Source organism: Chaetodon auriga, chromosome 16, assembly GCF_051107435.1.
Source record: "Chaetodon auriga isolate fChaAug3 chromosome 16, fChaAug3.hap1, whole genome shotgun sequence".
NCBI classification, from domain to species: domain Eukaryota; kingdom Metazoa; phylum Chordata; class Actinopteri; order Chaetodontiformes; family Chaetodontidae; genus Chaetodon; species Chaetodon auriga.
Window position 1 is genome coordinate 23,699,452 of NC_135089.1, and position 16,817 is coordinate 23,716,268.

General features: G+C 39.7%; 1 protein-coding gene across 1 annotated transcript in view; it reads right to left on the minus strand.

Moving 5' to 3' along the window:
• bcl2l12 (BCL2 like 12) overlaps positions 1-16,817 on the minus strand; it is a 38,008-nt gene that overhangs the window by 19,582 nt on the left and 1,609 nt on the right. Inside the window, exons 2-3 of the mRNA XM_076751845.1 lie at positions 16,522-16,693; positions 8,909-9,110 (exon numbers count right to left, since the gene is read on the minus strand). Of these exons, the coding sequence (XP_076607960.1) occupies positions 8,909-9,110; positions 16,522-16,691 (372 nt within the window). The 5' untranslated portion in view covers positions 16,692-16,693. The remainder of the gene's footprint in view (positions 1-8,908; positions 9,111-16,521; positions 16,694-16,817) is intronic.

Consider the following 16,817-nt stretch of genomic DNA (forward strand, 5'->3'; position numbering starts at 1 on the left):
CACCAAAGGATAGTGGAACACGAAAAAAGTAAGACACACAGAGATAGTACAGATGCTTACTTTCTGAAAAGGCAGATGCGAAGGACTTCCAGTGACGTCATGAGGAGAACAACAGGTTAGAGACGAAGCTCCGTCAGAAAAACTTAGAAAACTATGACAACTATAGATACTTAAGGTCTTCAGATTGGAAATCAGTCTTTGAACAAGATGTCCTCCTCCTTGAGGAACAAAGGAGCCGGAAAACAGGGGACTTTGACAGAAACAAGCGAAAAAACATCGAGCTCGGACTCTGCTAGCTTAAACACTACTAGCCACAAGGTGTGCGAGACCGAGTCTCTGATCGTAGAGGAAATGAGAAAACTTCACAAAGAAAATACTCAGGAGCATAAACAAACCACACAGACCCTTGAGCGCCTGGAAAAAGCTATGATGGATATTAAAGAGCAGCTTGGTGATCACCAGCAGAGGATTTGCAAGCTGGAAGGAAGACTGAGCGGAGTGGAAGATGCGGGGGCAAGGCAGCATCGCGTGCTACGGTACCTGCTTCAACGCGATAAACAACTCACGGATCAATGCGGCGATCTACAAAACAGGCTGAGAAGAAATAACATTCGAATATTCCAAATACCAGAGATGAGTGAGCAAGGTGATGTTGTTAAGTTTGTGAAAGGCTTGCTACCCAAAGTGTTGAGGCTGCCACCTGATCTGGATATTAAAATTGAAAGAGCACACTTCTCACTCCAAGTTAGACCGACAGACCCGGCAAAACCCTCAGATCAATCATTGTGAGATTCCTAGACGCTGCAGTAAAGGACATTGTTTTGCAACAAGCATGGAGCCAGGGACAGGAGATGTTTCAAGACGAGGATATTCTTCGATCAAGATTACTCTCCAGAGCTACAAAGGAAGCGAGCTAAAATCTATGCAGTCATCAAGCAGCTAAAGCAAAAAAGCATACAGGCAAAATGCCTATATCCAGCGCGACTGAAGCTCAAGATGGACTCGGGAGAAAAAATGTTTCCCACGCTGACGAGTGCTGTTGACACTTTGAGGGTGTTGGGAATCCAGGTGCAGTGTGGAGAAAAGGAGCGCATTCAGGAGAGGCTGATTGAGGGATAGAACATCAACGCAAAGAGGAAGAGAAACAGCATGTTGGCAGCATCGGATCTGAAGGCCATGATGGAGGAAGAGGAGGGTGAATAGTTTGAACAAGGTATAAGACATCAAAACTATCTTAATGCCACTTGAAGCTCGAGGTTAGTAAAGCTACATAACTGAATACATATGGACAATGACTGAAGGCTATTAAAAGATGATATAAAACCTCAAGTTGCCACAAAAGTGCTGTTAAATAAAACAAAAAGATATGTTCTGACGGAGGACTCTATGTTTACATGAGTGACTCACACTCACTGAGACCTTTTCTACATGTCAATGTAATATTGGTCATTAGTGCTCATTGTGTGCTATTTACCACAGAGGGGTCAGGTCATCACTCTCTGTCCCATTATCACCAGGGGTCAGGCATAGTTACAGATTACTTTCTGTGTCTGGCTTGAAATGTGGAAGTTCTGTTCTATGTTCTTCATGTTCTTGCTTTGTTCTGTCTGAGACAACTGGTGGATTTCAGTTTGTTTAGTTTTACATGTCTGGAGCTAATAATAATGAAGAGGGGAAAGAGAGGGAAAGGAGGGAAAGGGGAAGAAGAAGGGAAGAAGGGAAAGGAAAGAAGGAAAACGGGTTGTGGACAGGGTTGTGTTACATGAAACAATTAATGTACAACGATGACATTAGTTGACTTAATTACCTATAATGTGAAGGGAATAAAAAGCCCAATTAAAAGAAAAAAAGATATTGGGACAGTTGAAGAAAATGCACTGTTCCATGGCTTTACTTCAAGAGACACATCTTACAGAAATAGAGCACCAAAAATTAAAAAGGGAATGGGTGGGTAAAGTTTATAGCAGCTGTTATGAGAAACGCAACAAGAGAGGGGTAGCTATATTACTTAGTTGACACGTATACTTTCATTGTGAAAAGGTCTGTCAGGACATAGAGGGCCGCTATGTTATGGTTATAGGAACAATTGCTGGAATTAAAATAACGATTTTGAATGTTTATGCACCTAATGAAGACTGCCCTTATTTTTCAAAAACTCGCACATCTGGTAGCAGACAATATGGTAGGTATTTTTATTATGGGTGGGGACTTGAACTGTGTACTGAATAACAGATTAGATAAATTGCCAATATCCTCAAAACTTCAAACCAGAATGTCTAAAAGCTTAACAAACGTGTTGAAAGAGTTAGGGTTAGTAGATGCGTGGCACCATCTTCACACAAACGAGAGAGATTTTACTTTTATGTCACAAGTGCATGGGAATTATTCACAGATAGATTACTTTCTAGTTTCAAAAAAAAGACATTCACCGGATTAAGAACTGTGTGATTGAATTAATGCCCATTTCAGATCACAGCTCAGTTGCAATGGCACTTGATTTGGGATTGGAGCCGTGTATGAAATATTGGAGAATTAATGTCTCATTACTGACAGATCAGAGAAGAAATAAGGTCGGCTATATTTGAATATTTTGCTCTGAATGATACTGGGATGGTCTCACCCTCCATCTTGTGGGATGCAGGAAAAGCCACAATAAGGGGAAAAACAATATCTATAGGATCAAGGTTGAAGAAAGACAGACTTAGAAAACAAGTGGAATTAGAAACTGAAATCAAGAGATTAGAAAGGGAACACAAACAACATGGGAAACAAGAAGTGCTTGATAAACTTAAAGAAAATAGAACCAAGTTAGATGAGATATTAACATATAAGGTAGAGGGCGCCCTGAAGTTTATCGATAGAAAATATTACGAACTGGGAAATAAGGCCAGCAGGTTATTATCATTTCAATTCCAGAAGGCACAAGCGAGTCGTATAGTCCCTAAAATTAAACAACCTTATTCTAATGATGTTGAAACAAACCCAAAAACAATATCAGATGCCTTTGCTAAATATTATGAACAATTATATAAGAGTCAATCACAAGAATCAAAAGAAGAAAAAATAAAGGATTTCTTTAAAAATCTCAAGTTGGCCAAACTGACTGTTGATGAAGCCTCTGCATTAGTAGAACCAATTAGAGAAGAAGAGATTAAAGAAACAATAGTTAAAAAATAATAAGTCACCTGGAATGGACGGATTTTCTGGAGAATATTACAAAGTATTTGTGAATGATCTCATTCCTGTATTATGCGAGCTATATAACCATGTGTTAAACTCTGGAAACCCTCCAGAATCATGGTCAGAGGCTATCATTATCATTCTTTCCCCCATCCTCTTTATTCTTAGTATCGAGCCTCTGGCGGAGGCCATACGGCAGGACGTTCTGATTGAAGGGATTGAGGATGGTGGGGGGAGAATTCACAAAATTTCCATCTTTGCAGATGATGTCCTGCTCTTTATGAAACATCCTACTACTACAATACCTCGACTCATGCAGTGTCTGAAAGATTATGGAGATATCTCTGGATATAAAATTAATCAGAATAAATCAGAAGCAATGATGATATCAGGGATGTGGCCAAATCAACTTAACGAGACAGTATCATTTCACTGGTCAAAACTAGGGTTCAGGTATTTAGGAATTATTATAACACCTCAAACCACAAAACTTTTTGCAGCAAACTATAATAAGATAATTAAACAAATAAGGAGTGATCTGACACACTGGGAAGTCCTCCCCCTATCTCTGCTCGGCAGAGTTGAAACAGTGCAGATGATTTTGCTTCCTTGTCTCTTGTTTTTATTTTAGTCGCTGCCCATAAGAGTTCCAAGTTCTTTATTTAAAATGTTAAATTAATTTCTCAATTTATATGGCAACATAAAAGACCCAGAATTAGACTTAAAATTCTTCATTTGGCTAAAAACAAAGGCATTTCCGAATTTGAAATTTTATTATTGGGCAGCTCAGCTAGCAGCCATTGTGGGTTGGATCAGCGGAGATGAGGAGACAAAGTGGACTCAAATAGAACAGGGTAAAGTTAAGGGTGCACCGTTATCTTGTCTTGTCTTACCCTTTTTGGATTTGAAACATGTCAAAAAAAAATGAAGATTGGAAATGAATGGATAAAACATACTATAAAGGTTTGGGCGGAAGTTAAAAAGATATTTAAAGATAATGGATCTATTTGCTGAGCTATGCCCATATTGGGCAATATTGATTTTCCACTTTCGGTTTCAGATCATGGTTTTAGGAGATGGGTGGCCAAAGGTCTCATCATCTTTAATCAATTATTTGAAGAAACACACTTAAAGTCCTTTACCCAGCTTCAGGAACAATTTCACCTTCCCTCCAATGATTTTTACAGATATTTGCAAATTACACACTACATTACAAATCATAAAGACAAGGAGTGAATTGGCAAAATCCCAAATAGTATAGAACAATATTTTATTGAAATCTTGGAAAAACGTCTCCCACTATGTAAACATGTTTCCTATCTCTACAAAAGACTTTCATCAGCCTTATGTGAGAATACCTATAATATTAAGGAAAAATGGGAATTGGAATCTAATACTATAATAGAAAATGAACTTTGGGATAAACTCTTTAACAGCAGTCATACAGGTATCACCAGTCAGCAGTGGAAGGAATTCGACTGGAAACTCAAAATCAGATTTTTTCATACCCCTTTGGCTGTTTCAAATTTTGTTAAAAACCCCTCAGCTGCTCTATGCTGGAGACAATGCGGTCAAATGGGTGATTATACGCACATATTCTGGGACTGTCCAGTTATTTTTGAATATTGGAAAAATATTAAAAACGAAATCGAGAAGATTATGAAAAGAGAAATCCCCTCAAATGGGCTATTTTACTTGCTTGGTGCTATTCCGGTCGACCTTTTCACTGCTGACCAAAGATATATTTTGCATATTTTATTATTGGTTGCCAAGAAAAATGTAACAGTAAACTGGAAGAATGTTAAATCACCGACTATGGCTGAATGGAAACAGAGGTTGAGACAGGTGTATCTCATGGAAAGAATGACAGCATCATTACAGTTGAAAATGGACCTTTTTGATCGGAGGTGAAGCATGGTCGGAAAATATCTAATAATGTGAACTATTTGGGTTGCTGAGGCTGCTCTTTGAGTAATGGAAATGGACCCAGAAATGAACCCTGACGCAATGTGAATTTGCCCCTTTTCTCCTCCTTTTTTTTTTTTTTTAATTATCCTATTATTTATTCATTTCTTATTATTTAGTTATCCATTTATTTACTTATTTATCTTTGTCTATTTGTTCTCCCTGTTTGTTTTCCCTTATTACTACACTGTGTAATGTATATTTGATATACATTTGCATCATATGCAGTAATATCTGGGTACGGGATATGTATTTTTTTTTTTTTTTTTTTACAAACCACTGATCTTGTCTCAGATACTGTTCAATGTTTAAGAGAGAGAAAAAAAGAAAAATCTAAATAAAAAGTTCTAAAAAAAAAAAAATGATTTGAAAAGCCTGTTGACTGGTAACAAAATGCCGTTGCGTGCTGAGCAAGTGAAACAGAAAAGTCAGGTGATGGAGTGCATAGTGGATGTTATAAAAGTTATTGGCAAATGTGGCCTTAGCTACAACATCTTAGAGTTGATTCTACTTTTGAGTAGATATGACATTTGCCTACAGCAGCATGTAAACAGCAAGCAGCATGAAACTGGTGCAAAAGGCAGAGGGTCTCTAGTTACACTGCTGTCAAAAGACACATTCAATAAAGTTGTGGATATCATCAGCCAACTGACAAAAGTGACTATAGCCAAAGAAGTAAGACAAGCTGGCATTTTTTCAGTCCAAATTGACACCACACAAGATATCGGCAGCAAAGACCAGTGCTCCATCCTCCTAAGATATGTAACTGATGTCATTCATGCAAGATTGATTGCTATGGTGGACTGTGAGTCATCTGCAGGGCAGCATTTTGTAAAACTTTGCTCAGATTTTGCCTGTCTAGACCCTCGAAACTTTGCTCGTAAGGGAAAACGGACTCCTCAGCTCGGCTCTGGAAGAAATAAGCAAATGTCTGCTTAAGTTTGACAACAGAGCTACAGTTGGCACATTATGTAGTGAACTCTACAGCCTTGAATGTCAGTGGGACAGACTAAAGATGTCCCCTCTGGAGGGTTACACTGTCACGACAGCTAGTGGAATGCCACAAGGAAGCAAGGAGGATCCTTCCATGGAACAGCAGGATGTTGAACTAGAGAGTAAAATTTGTTCCTCTTGTAAAAACTGTGTCATTTGTGTTCATCTCATTCTCTCTGAGTACAATCTGCTAACTGATGCCCACCATGTGATTGGACTGGTCTACAAGTTGCTATTATTTGTTGCTTGATATTTGATATTGCAGAAAAGGACATTCTGATGTTGTAAAGAATAGTGCTGGAGATTTGCCCTTTAATTCATGTTCTCATATTTGTGAAATCTAAGTTGTGATGGAACTGTTTCCTTGCAGAGGAAAAAGAGATGATAGTGTTATTAGAAAGTGCAACACTTTTAATTTTATTTTTTATTTTTTAAATTTAATATTTAATATTTGTTCTTTTATTTCATTTTTGAGGTTTGGATATCTGTGAACTCATTTCAGCCGCTTGTATATAGGGTGAGGAGCTCTGTCACCCGGGAGGAGCTCAGAGTAGAGCCGCTGCTCCTCCACATCGAGAAGAGTCAGCTGAGGTGGCTCGGGCATCTTTACTGGATGCCCCCTGGACGCCTCCCTAGGGAGGTGTTCCAGGCATGCCCTACCAGGAGGAGGCCCCGGGGAAGACCCAGGACACGCTGGAGCGACTATGTCGCTCGGCTAGCCTGGGAACGCCTCGGGGTCCCCCCGGATGAGCTGGAGGAAGTGTCCAGGGAGAGGGAAGTTTGAGCGTCCCTGCTTAGACTGCTGCCCCCGCGACCCGGTCCCGGATAAAGCGGGTGGAAGATGGATGGATGGATGGATGGATATCTGTGAACACTTATTTGAACAGAATATAGATTCAGATATTGTTGAAAAGGATGTGTTATAAAGAATAATGTTGAGGTTGTGCACTCATGTTGAAATAATTCTACATTGTGAAGCAACCCTTACTTGCACTGAATTGGAAATATTTTAGAAAAATACACTGAATTACAAGGCTTTACATAACAGTGTGCTATTGTAGACTTAACATGTAAGGTTATAATTACATGATTTTAATAATAATAATAGGTCGTGATCTAAAGTGGGCGGGTCTGAGGCATGAAACTCCAGGGCTGAAAATGAGTCCCACTTTGGCCCTGAGGCAATGGCTGGCTCAGACTGGACAGACTCAGCCCAACTTAATCCAATTTGTCATGCCTAGGGGTGGTTAAAGTTTGATAAAAGTTTTAGCATATTTAAAATAATGGGCTTCACTGTGGCTGCAATAATATACAGGTAGGGGGTAATGCACATAGTCATAGAACTGGGGTTACATTCAGTAACTATTATTTTCCTTGCTTTAACGCTGACTCCAGAAGATGTGGAAGGGAACAAAATGAGCAACGCATGCCAATGTCCCTGTTGTTGGATGCAAGAAGTAACACAAAAGTATTCATCTGCTTCCATCATCTGAGGAAGTGATGACCCATTTGAATAACTTGATGGAAAAAATCCCACAAGAACAACAACGGGAAAGCTCTTATGCTATATGGGTCAACTAATCATTTTACTTTGGACCACTTTGAGGGACAGTGCAAAGCAGGATTTGCAGCTCAAGGATGGATTGACACAAACCTCAAACTTAGAACCTGTAAGTTTTGCCATTTTTATTGTTGCTTTATTGTTTATTTTGCTGGGTAGCTTGTTGAATTTGCCGTTACCACGTTCCATGGCTAATGTGGCTAGTAGGAGGAAAGCCCCCTCTACTGCATGCTGCATCTGTATGTGTTGCGGATAGACATATCCCACGGTATACTGACACTACACTTTGGAGAGAGACTCTGATGTGACTGTGAACGCAACTCTCACAAGACAAATTTGTCCTCAGACGAAGATTACATCTACAAGTGCTACAATAGAATCTGCACCATGAACAAGGACAGCAAAAACAATGCTAAAACAGGCAAAGACAGCTTCACTCCAAAGAGCATGAGACAGTTCAGCCTCTCTCCCTCTCTGCTCATTATAACACAAAACAAAGAGGGGTATGTATTTTAATGCAACAGCTCCATAACAATCGGCAATGTTTATTGCCCAAATACTGATGACCCATCGGTTTTTCACATTTTCTTTTCCTCCATCTCCAACATTTGCAATTGCCCAGTCATAATAGGAGGCAATGTTAACAGTCATCAACCCTTCAGCAGACAGAACTAACACTTCAAACAATGAGCATATCTGGCAGTCAACATAAACAATAAAACAGTTCATGTTTGGTCTTGACGATAGTTGGAGATTGTAGCACCCACTGGTTCACCACTCATATTCACACATTGACTTCTTCCTCACCTCACCACCACCACCAACTCAATTATATGTAGTATCTCAGACTCAAGGATACACCCCATCATTATTAGTGACCATGCTGCCATAACACTTCCATGGAATAGAACCAGTCTACATAATCCTAACACCAAATGCCACATTAACACATCCCTTCTCCAAGGCCCTGAGTTGGACAGGATTAGGTTTAGGGTTAAGGTTAGGCTTAGGGTTCTTATGTGGGAAAAAATGAGAAGCAGTTTTAAGAGGTGAGATAATTTCATTCTCTGCTTATAAAAATAGACAAGAAGAAGAAGAACAGACAGAAAATTTGAACATCTTGAAAACATTAATACAAGTAACCCAACAGAGGAAACCCAGAATGAACTAATAAATTATAAATTCCAGATAAATGAAATACTTTCTTACTTCTTTTTGTTCTCTAAGGTGTGACAGTTTTGCCCCGCTGTCCCTGTCCAAGTCTTTAGGGTCTTTAGCAGGACGGCATGTGGTGTTACGACGAGGCAGCTGCTTTATGAAGCCCTTGATTCCAGTCTTCTTCTCATCTGCCGAACTGTTATCTTCCACCTGATTATCCCGCCCATCCTTTGCTTTTGGTTGTGGCTTAGAGCTAGCAAGAGAAATCATCAAAGCATAGTGCACAATGGGATAGAATAGATATTCCATGATTCAAGACAATTTCAATTAATGGTGCTACAGAATGATCGTTGATACATCTTGATAGATCTCAAGTTCTGATTTACTATTCTTACTGTATAAGTACATTCAAAGTGACAACCATGAAGATCAAAGTATGATGAACTTACATATAATCGTCTTAAAATTAAAAGATTCCAATTATCATAAAAATATATGGCAGTGGCAGCCTCAGCACTGTGCTCTCTGGCACCACTTTTGTTTATTGGTTCTGCTTTTAGCCCTGCCTAATCACATCCACCAGCGAGGAACTTTTAAACATCAAACAATCCACTGTCACCAAGTGCTTGCTCTTGAGGGAATTGTTTGGTCTTTGTAGATAAAGAGTTGTGCCATAAAGGTGTTTAGGTTTGTACACGACCAAGTACAATGCAAGAATGAGCCCTCCTCAACAGGAAATCTAAAAAACATTTCTGTCACCAGGTTTGTATGATATTTTGAAGAGAATTTGGCTTCCTGTTGGCTTAGTATTGTATTTGGGTAAAATTTTCAGTCAGATGTTTAACAAGTCTTGTGTCTTAATATAATAGTTAATAAAATATAATATTATGTCTTATAAATGGAGAAGGCAGAGCATCACCTCTCTGCTCATTTCCCTTGTCCTTACTTTAAAAATACTCAAGAATTGGACTTGACTTGGGATGGTATTTTCTACTACTTTCCTGTGGACCCACCACCTTATTATCAACAACCCTGATGTGACACTGAAGGGTGAAGAAAACTAGTATCACTGAAAGAATAACTGTGGAGCTTCAAAGTGGAGATGTTAACATTTTGTGTGGGCAGAAAGGGAGAAATAATAAGGCTGCACATTTTAAATAATAGGGATGGGCAGTATTTGTCAAATAAAATGTTACAGTATTTCAGACCACATAACCTGACACTGATGTGACATACTGAATACTAGTGCTTTCAGAGGACATTCACAGACAAAAAAAAACAAAAAACATTTTCACTAAATGCAAATAAAAAACTCAAACCATAAATATTTTGGACAAAATAACAAAGCAAGTAAAGGCATGAATTGTTGACTTCACTTGGCTGAAAGAGTTTGAATTCAGACATTGTGAAGTGCTGTTGCCTGCAATGTAGCTTTTACAACAAAAAGAACAAAATTACTGATTGCATTATTACTTTATTGCAGTCATCACTTAGAGGGACTTAGACTTGACTTTATTGATCCCAATTTTGGAAATTCTTTTGTTGCAGCAGCAGGTACACATAAACATAAACATAGAATAAAACTAAGAGAAAAGAGTGTTCCCAAAAAATATAACTAGGTATATAAACATAGAATAGCAGCAATTCTTAAAATATAACTACGTATATAAACATAGATTAGCAGCAATTCTGAAAATATAAGTATATAAAATATAGCTAAGTATATAAACAAATATTAACAGCAGAAACTATGTACCAGAAAGTGATAAATAAATGTAAACAATGAACAATGAATGTATTGTGCAATATTGCAGTAGTGCAAATAATATGTAAACATTGAAGAGACTATTTTCATAGAATATTAAACTTTTTTTTTCTCCACTGTGGAAGGTTTCCTTGTTTATTCTGGTCAGCGTTTCCATCCCAACACCTGGTTGACCAGGGGCCCGTTGCACAAAAGTAGGATTAAGACATCCAGGATAAGTGACTGAGTGGAGTTCAACCAATCCAAAACATGAGCGTCCAGGCTTAATCGGTTGCACAAAGACCAAGCCAGGATGAGCTGTGTCCCAATTCAGCGGCTGCATCCTTCGGAGGACCCAGCCTACGCGGTCTCCGGAGGCTGGGTCCTTCGGAGGATCCTCCGTCGGCCGCATCAACTATCGTTAAATGGGACGGTCTAGCCTTCGGAGCATTTTGTGATTGCGTCACGACGTCATAACTTCTTCCCTCCTAACCCGGGAAAAACACACGTACGGGGTGCGGAGATGCGCCCGTACAGCTCCTATCGCTTGTAAGAGGCGCGAAATGTAGCCTATTATACAACTTACAAATTCACCTGATGTGAATATCTTCACAGCTTCGTGTCGGACGGTTCACGCCTCCGCGTCTTCCATTCATTTCTGATAATGGACACCTCGAAGGGCATTATCCCGCTTTTACCATGGTCACTTACGAAAGAAATAAATATTAAATCAATTATTAATACGTTAATGTTGGTTTTTTTTACCGTTAAAATCGTAAGTTTTTCACAAGAGGCCGCTGAGTGGACTATTTAATATCGCTCGTTGTGACGCGTTGCCAAGGTAACCAGCTCTGGCCACAGAACCTGCAGCTCGGTCGGCGCAACTGTTATATTAGGCCTAATCAGTGGAGGGAAGTGACATGATTGCTTAACGTTATGTTACGTGATACAAAGTATCATTTCAGAGGGCAAGTGCACCTCTTACCGCTTGTGTGTGTCCAGAGGATGATGCCAGATTTTGTTTCAACGACAGATAGTTTCCTAAATAATTTTTATTGCAAGAAATATTATCCACCATTCACTCTGATCATTAAATGTGGTTAAAGGAAACTGTAAAATCACTCATGTTTTCTACTGTCTTGCCGTTGTGTTAAATAAACTGTGAAATAACGTATGTTCGAGTTTCTGTTGCCACGGTTACCAACTAGCGTTTGAGCCAGCGTAATAATTTAGAACAATCAGGCTATTTGACTGGAACTTTTTTATAGGTGTCCTACAACACTTTTTAACGGACACCCTGCAGCCAATCACAATCGAGTATTCACTCAAAATAAGATATTAGTTGACATGCGAGCTTGTAACATTTGTAAGTGAAGAGTTTTAATAAGGCTAACTGTTAACTGAGCTCCTCATATCAACAGGTCGCCATTATTAAAAAATTCAATCGGTGCGCAAAGCATCTTGGGATATGGGAGGACGTGAAGGATAGTAGCGACGCATCCTCCAAATACACGGAAAAGGAGGACGCATTTGTCGGCTGCATTTGGAGGATCCTTCGAATTTGGACGAATTGGGACAGCCTTCGCGCAGCGTTATGACGTAATCGGCCTTCAAATCCATCCTCCGAAGGATGCAGCCCCTGAATTGGGACACAGCTACGGATTCATCAAGCCAGGTGAAACCTATCCTGGATAAGTATGTGCACGCAGCTTCCTCAAATAGACCCCGCCGTCGATCACAGATTCACCGATTCACCATGGCAACTAGAGCGGCGTACTTTTCCCCGTCGGAGGCAGAAATCTTCCTGGAGGCTTACGAGGAGGTGAAGGACCAAATTAAAAAGAAAGGCAACACCGCCACAGTTATAAAACAACGAGAGGAAGCGTGGCAAAGTATTGCAGACCGCCTGAATGCGTAAGTAGCGCACAAATACACACTCACTGCTCCACTGAAACCATCACAATTACAACCCAAATAGTTAATTAACATCTCTGAAAACGTAGTTGTACTCTGATAATGAATCAGTTGAAATTGTGAAATTGACTGCAGATGTGAGTGAAATTGTGTAAACATAACTCCATCAGACTGTATAACTCCTTGATAATTTCCCTTTGGGATAAATAAAGTTGATCTTATCTCATGTATGTTGTTTTATTAGCATATATATATGTGTGTGTGTGTGTGTGTGTATAGATTGAACATGACTGGGATAAAACGGACATGGCAGCAAGTCAAGAGTAAATACAAGAACATCTTGCAGAATGGTAAGTGCCCTGACTAATACTTAAGAATGCACATTAACCACTTTTTACATCATAGCTGTGTCAAGAATGTCCCTCTATTTATGAGGTTGTGATGATGAGATTTTGTATTGACAGGTGAATTCTCTGGTGTTTTGCTGGGGGACAGGGGGTATGCCTGCCAGCCTTTTCTCCTGACACCGTACACAGACCCCCAGGAAGCATAGCAGGTCTACAGTCATGCCCATGCCAGGACAAGGGCCAGGACTGAAATGACCTTTGGCCTCCTGAAGGCACGCTTTCATTGTCTTCATGACTTACGGGTCAGCCCTTTGAGGGCATGTGACATCACTGTGGCCTGTGCTGTCCTCCACAATGTGGCCTGCCTGAGGAAGGAGAGGGCTCCCAGAGTGCCATCACACATGGACTGGGACAATCCTGCCATCTTCCTTTATGAAGACAGTGGTCGGCTGGTCAGGGACCAATATGTGTTGAATTATTTTAGTTAACATGCATGCTGTGAATTTCAGTTAAATATGTCCTGCATTGGCAGAGGAAGTTGTTTTATTTTATTTTATTTTTTTTGGATTTAGATTGATTTGGCCTCTTATGTTTGTGCTGTATACTGTGTGTATACAAGCTTGCAGGGAGGCTACTACATCCATTCATTTGTCTGTTCATTTGTTGTGTACACATTTGTCCTGCATTTATTTCAGTGTGCAGACATGTGGGGTGTATTATATACAGACATTTGAATGTGTATTTATTCTTGTCTGGTATAATATGCTTTGATTCTGTGCTTTCTATCTTGTAGAGTCACTGTGTGACTTCAGTTTTGAAAGGAACTGATGCTTTGATTTATCCTTATTCAATAAAGGAACATCATGTTAGTCTTTGATGTGTATTTATATTTATACCGGATGTGTATTTTATATATAGTCTATGGGAAACTGTCTATCTAATGGTTGCAACATCATCTAAAATCATCATTTATCTACAATGATTGAAATTAATGAAATCAATTAAAATTGAAATTAATGATGCTTATGTTTTGTGTTAATGTTTAAATAATGACAATGGATCTAGTTGAATGTGATAACAATGTGTAGTGGGCAGTGGAATAACTATTGGTTTCCGTTTGTGATGACTGCTGACTGAGATAAGGGATGAGATTAAATAGATCCTGGAACTTAGCCTGGTCTGGAGCAGGCTAGCTCCATAGAATAAATCTCCATGGTAACTTATCCCATAACATATCCCACTTTCCACTATCCTGCTTTTGTGCAACCGGATCATGGATAAGTTGAGCCAGGATAACCAACATATCCCGGGCTTAATCCCTTATCCTAGTTTTGTGCAACGGGCCCCAGGTAATTAACATGATGTATAAACATCCAGACTCTCTTCTCATTGTTCTTGGGGACTTAAACACAGCAAAACCACAAACTACCAAAATACAGACAGCACATTAAATATCCCACTAGGGATAAAAACACTCTGAACCACTGCCATTGTGTTATACAGGACACCTATCACTCATGCCTTGCAGAGCTCTGGGACTCTCTGACCACTGTATGATACATGTTCACCTGACTTACAGGTAGAAACTAAAATCTGCTAAGCCTGTGGTCAAGACTGTGAAGAGATTGACCAATGAGCAAAACTGGATTTACTGGCCTGGTTTGATTGCACTGACTAAAGTGTTTTTGAGACTGAAGCTACAGACCGGAATAGACTCTCTGACACTGTGACATCTTATGGCAGAGCTAGCAGCTATTTTTGCAAGGATGTGTGTATGACAACTAAAACCTTCTACACATATAATAAACCCTGGATAAACCCTGATATGAAGAAAAACTGAGACAGCTCTATCAGGCCAAGGAGGAGACCTACAGAAGTTTGAACGGAATCCTTTACAACCAGACCAGAAAAACACAGGCAAAGACGGTCAGAGTAAAAAACAGTGCTACACTGAAAAGTTAAAAAACAGGTTTTCAACCAATGACCTTGTGTTAGTGTAAAGAGGTCTGCAGGGCATGACCAAGTGCAGGAAACCTGGCTGACGACCTGAATGTGTTTTACTGCAGGTTTGATAAGCCAATACTCACAACCCTCACCCACTCCGAATCAGACATCAAACAACAATCTGCATCCCCTGCCACCTTCTTGCCCCTCACCACTGACCCTCCCACCAGCTCTTTGAGAGGAAGATCACGAAAGCACCAGACCCAGACAGTATGTCAGCCTTCTGTCTGAAAGTCTGTGCGGGCCAACTGGCTACCCATCTTCAACAAAAAAACTGGAGCTGTGTGAAGTCCTCTGCTGCTTCAAACGCTCCAAAGTCATCCCATACCCATCCCAAAGAGACCCTCTATGTCAAATTACTACAGGTCCTGACATCTATGGATGAAATCCTTCAAAAGACTGGTTTCAATCCCCCTGAAGGACTCAGGGCCACTGCTTGACCCCCTGCTGGGCAAACAGTGGATGATGCAGTCAACATGGGACTGCACTACGTCCCCAGAAGTCCTTCACTCTAAACTCACCAAGCTCAATGTGCCAGCCTAACCCTAACCGACCTGTAAGTGGATCACAAACTTCTTAATAGACCAGAGGCAGCATATGAGGCTGGAAAATAATCATATGCAGCATCCAGCAAATCAGTACTGCCCAAGCCCAGAGTCAGGAAACAGGTAGAAAACATCAGACCCATCACCACCTAAACACAATCTTCTCCAACTTTTCCTAGGTACAACAGACCTGGCAGTTTCATCCTGCAAGCCATCACGCTCATGAACAGTTAAATCAGTCAATAACCCTCCGACACCAAAACATCCACTTATTTTCATTACAGCTTACATTTTTACAGAATATTGTTTTACAGTTTAAATGCACCACTTTTGTTTTACATATCATCATGCAATGTCATGTAAAACTGATTCTGATTCATAGTCAGATTAAATGATATTGCACTGGAAGCTCAAGTCTCTGATCTAAATTTCTGATGATGAATCACATTTGTCTTTGATTTTGGCTTTTTACATTTGCAGTTTGAAAAACAGGAGAAAAGAGAGGATGGAGGGATATAGCCCAGACCACTGTTCAGTCTCCTCCAGCGTATACGTGGTCTCACTTGCATATTTTTCTTTCTATTATCAGACATGAGTATGAAATTTGATGACAGCTCATAAATATTAAGTTGACCAGCAATCATTACCAAGCTGCTGAGCAGCAGATAAAATTATTTTAGATTCATGACAGACATAAAAAATAAATAAGCTGCAGGTTAATGACAGTAGCTGTGTTGTGAGATCAGCTATAATGACACTTAAAGGGAGTAATGACAAAGGTAGATGCAAAAAAAAAAGTGTGTCATATTCAAGTACAGCTAAAAAGCATCTCCTAGTTTTAAATTAAAAATCATTAATTTATAATTACTCTACACTAAGAAAGATTTTGGTTGCCTTAATGAATGAATGAAGTAATTAAGTAAGTAAGTAAGCAAAAAATACTGAGTTCTTCTATGCTGTTTGTAGATGGTGGTAAAAGAAATACACATGGTAGAATTAGACGAAGACAGATCAATAAAATAAAATGCTGGTATGACTAGAAATTACAGCATATTTGATCAAAAAATAAGATTGAACAGATTACAAGAGCAGAAGCCAAGAGTGAATTACCAGTACTTGTTGTGATCTCTATAGACACCTCCTACTCTGCCAGGCCTCTCTGCCAGTGGGATGGAAAGGGTCCGATGGAGGAAAGCTTGGAGGACTAGATGTGTGTCAGCTTTGATCTCCACCAGAGAGATGGAGGACATGGAGGAACAGCGGCCTGCCAACTCTGACATCACTACCATAAGGTGGAACAGAAGAGCAATCTATCATTACCTTTGCAGCAGAGATCAAATACACAACAAGTCATGTCCTGTGTCCCAGTGCTACACTACACTAATTCAATTCAATTCAATTTTATT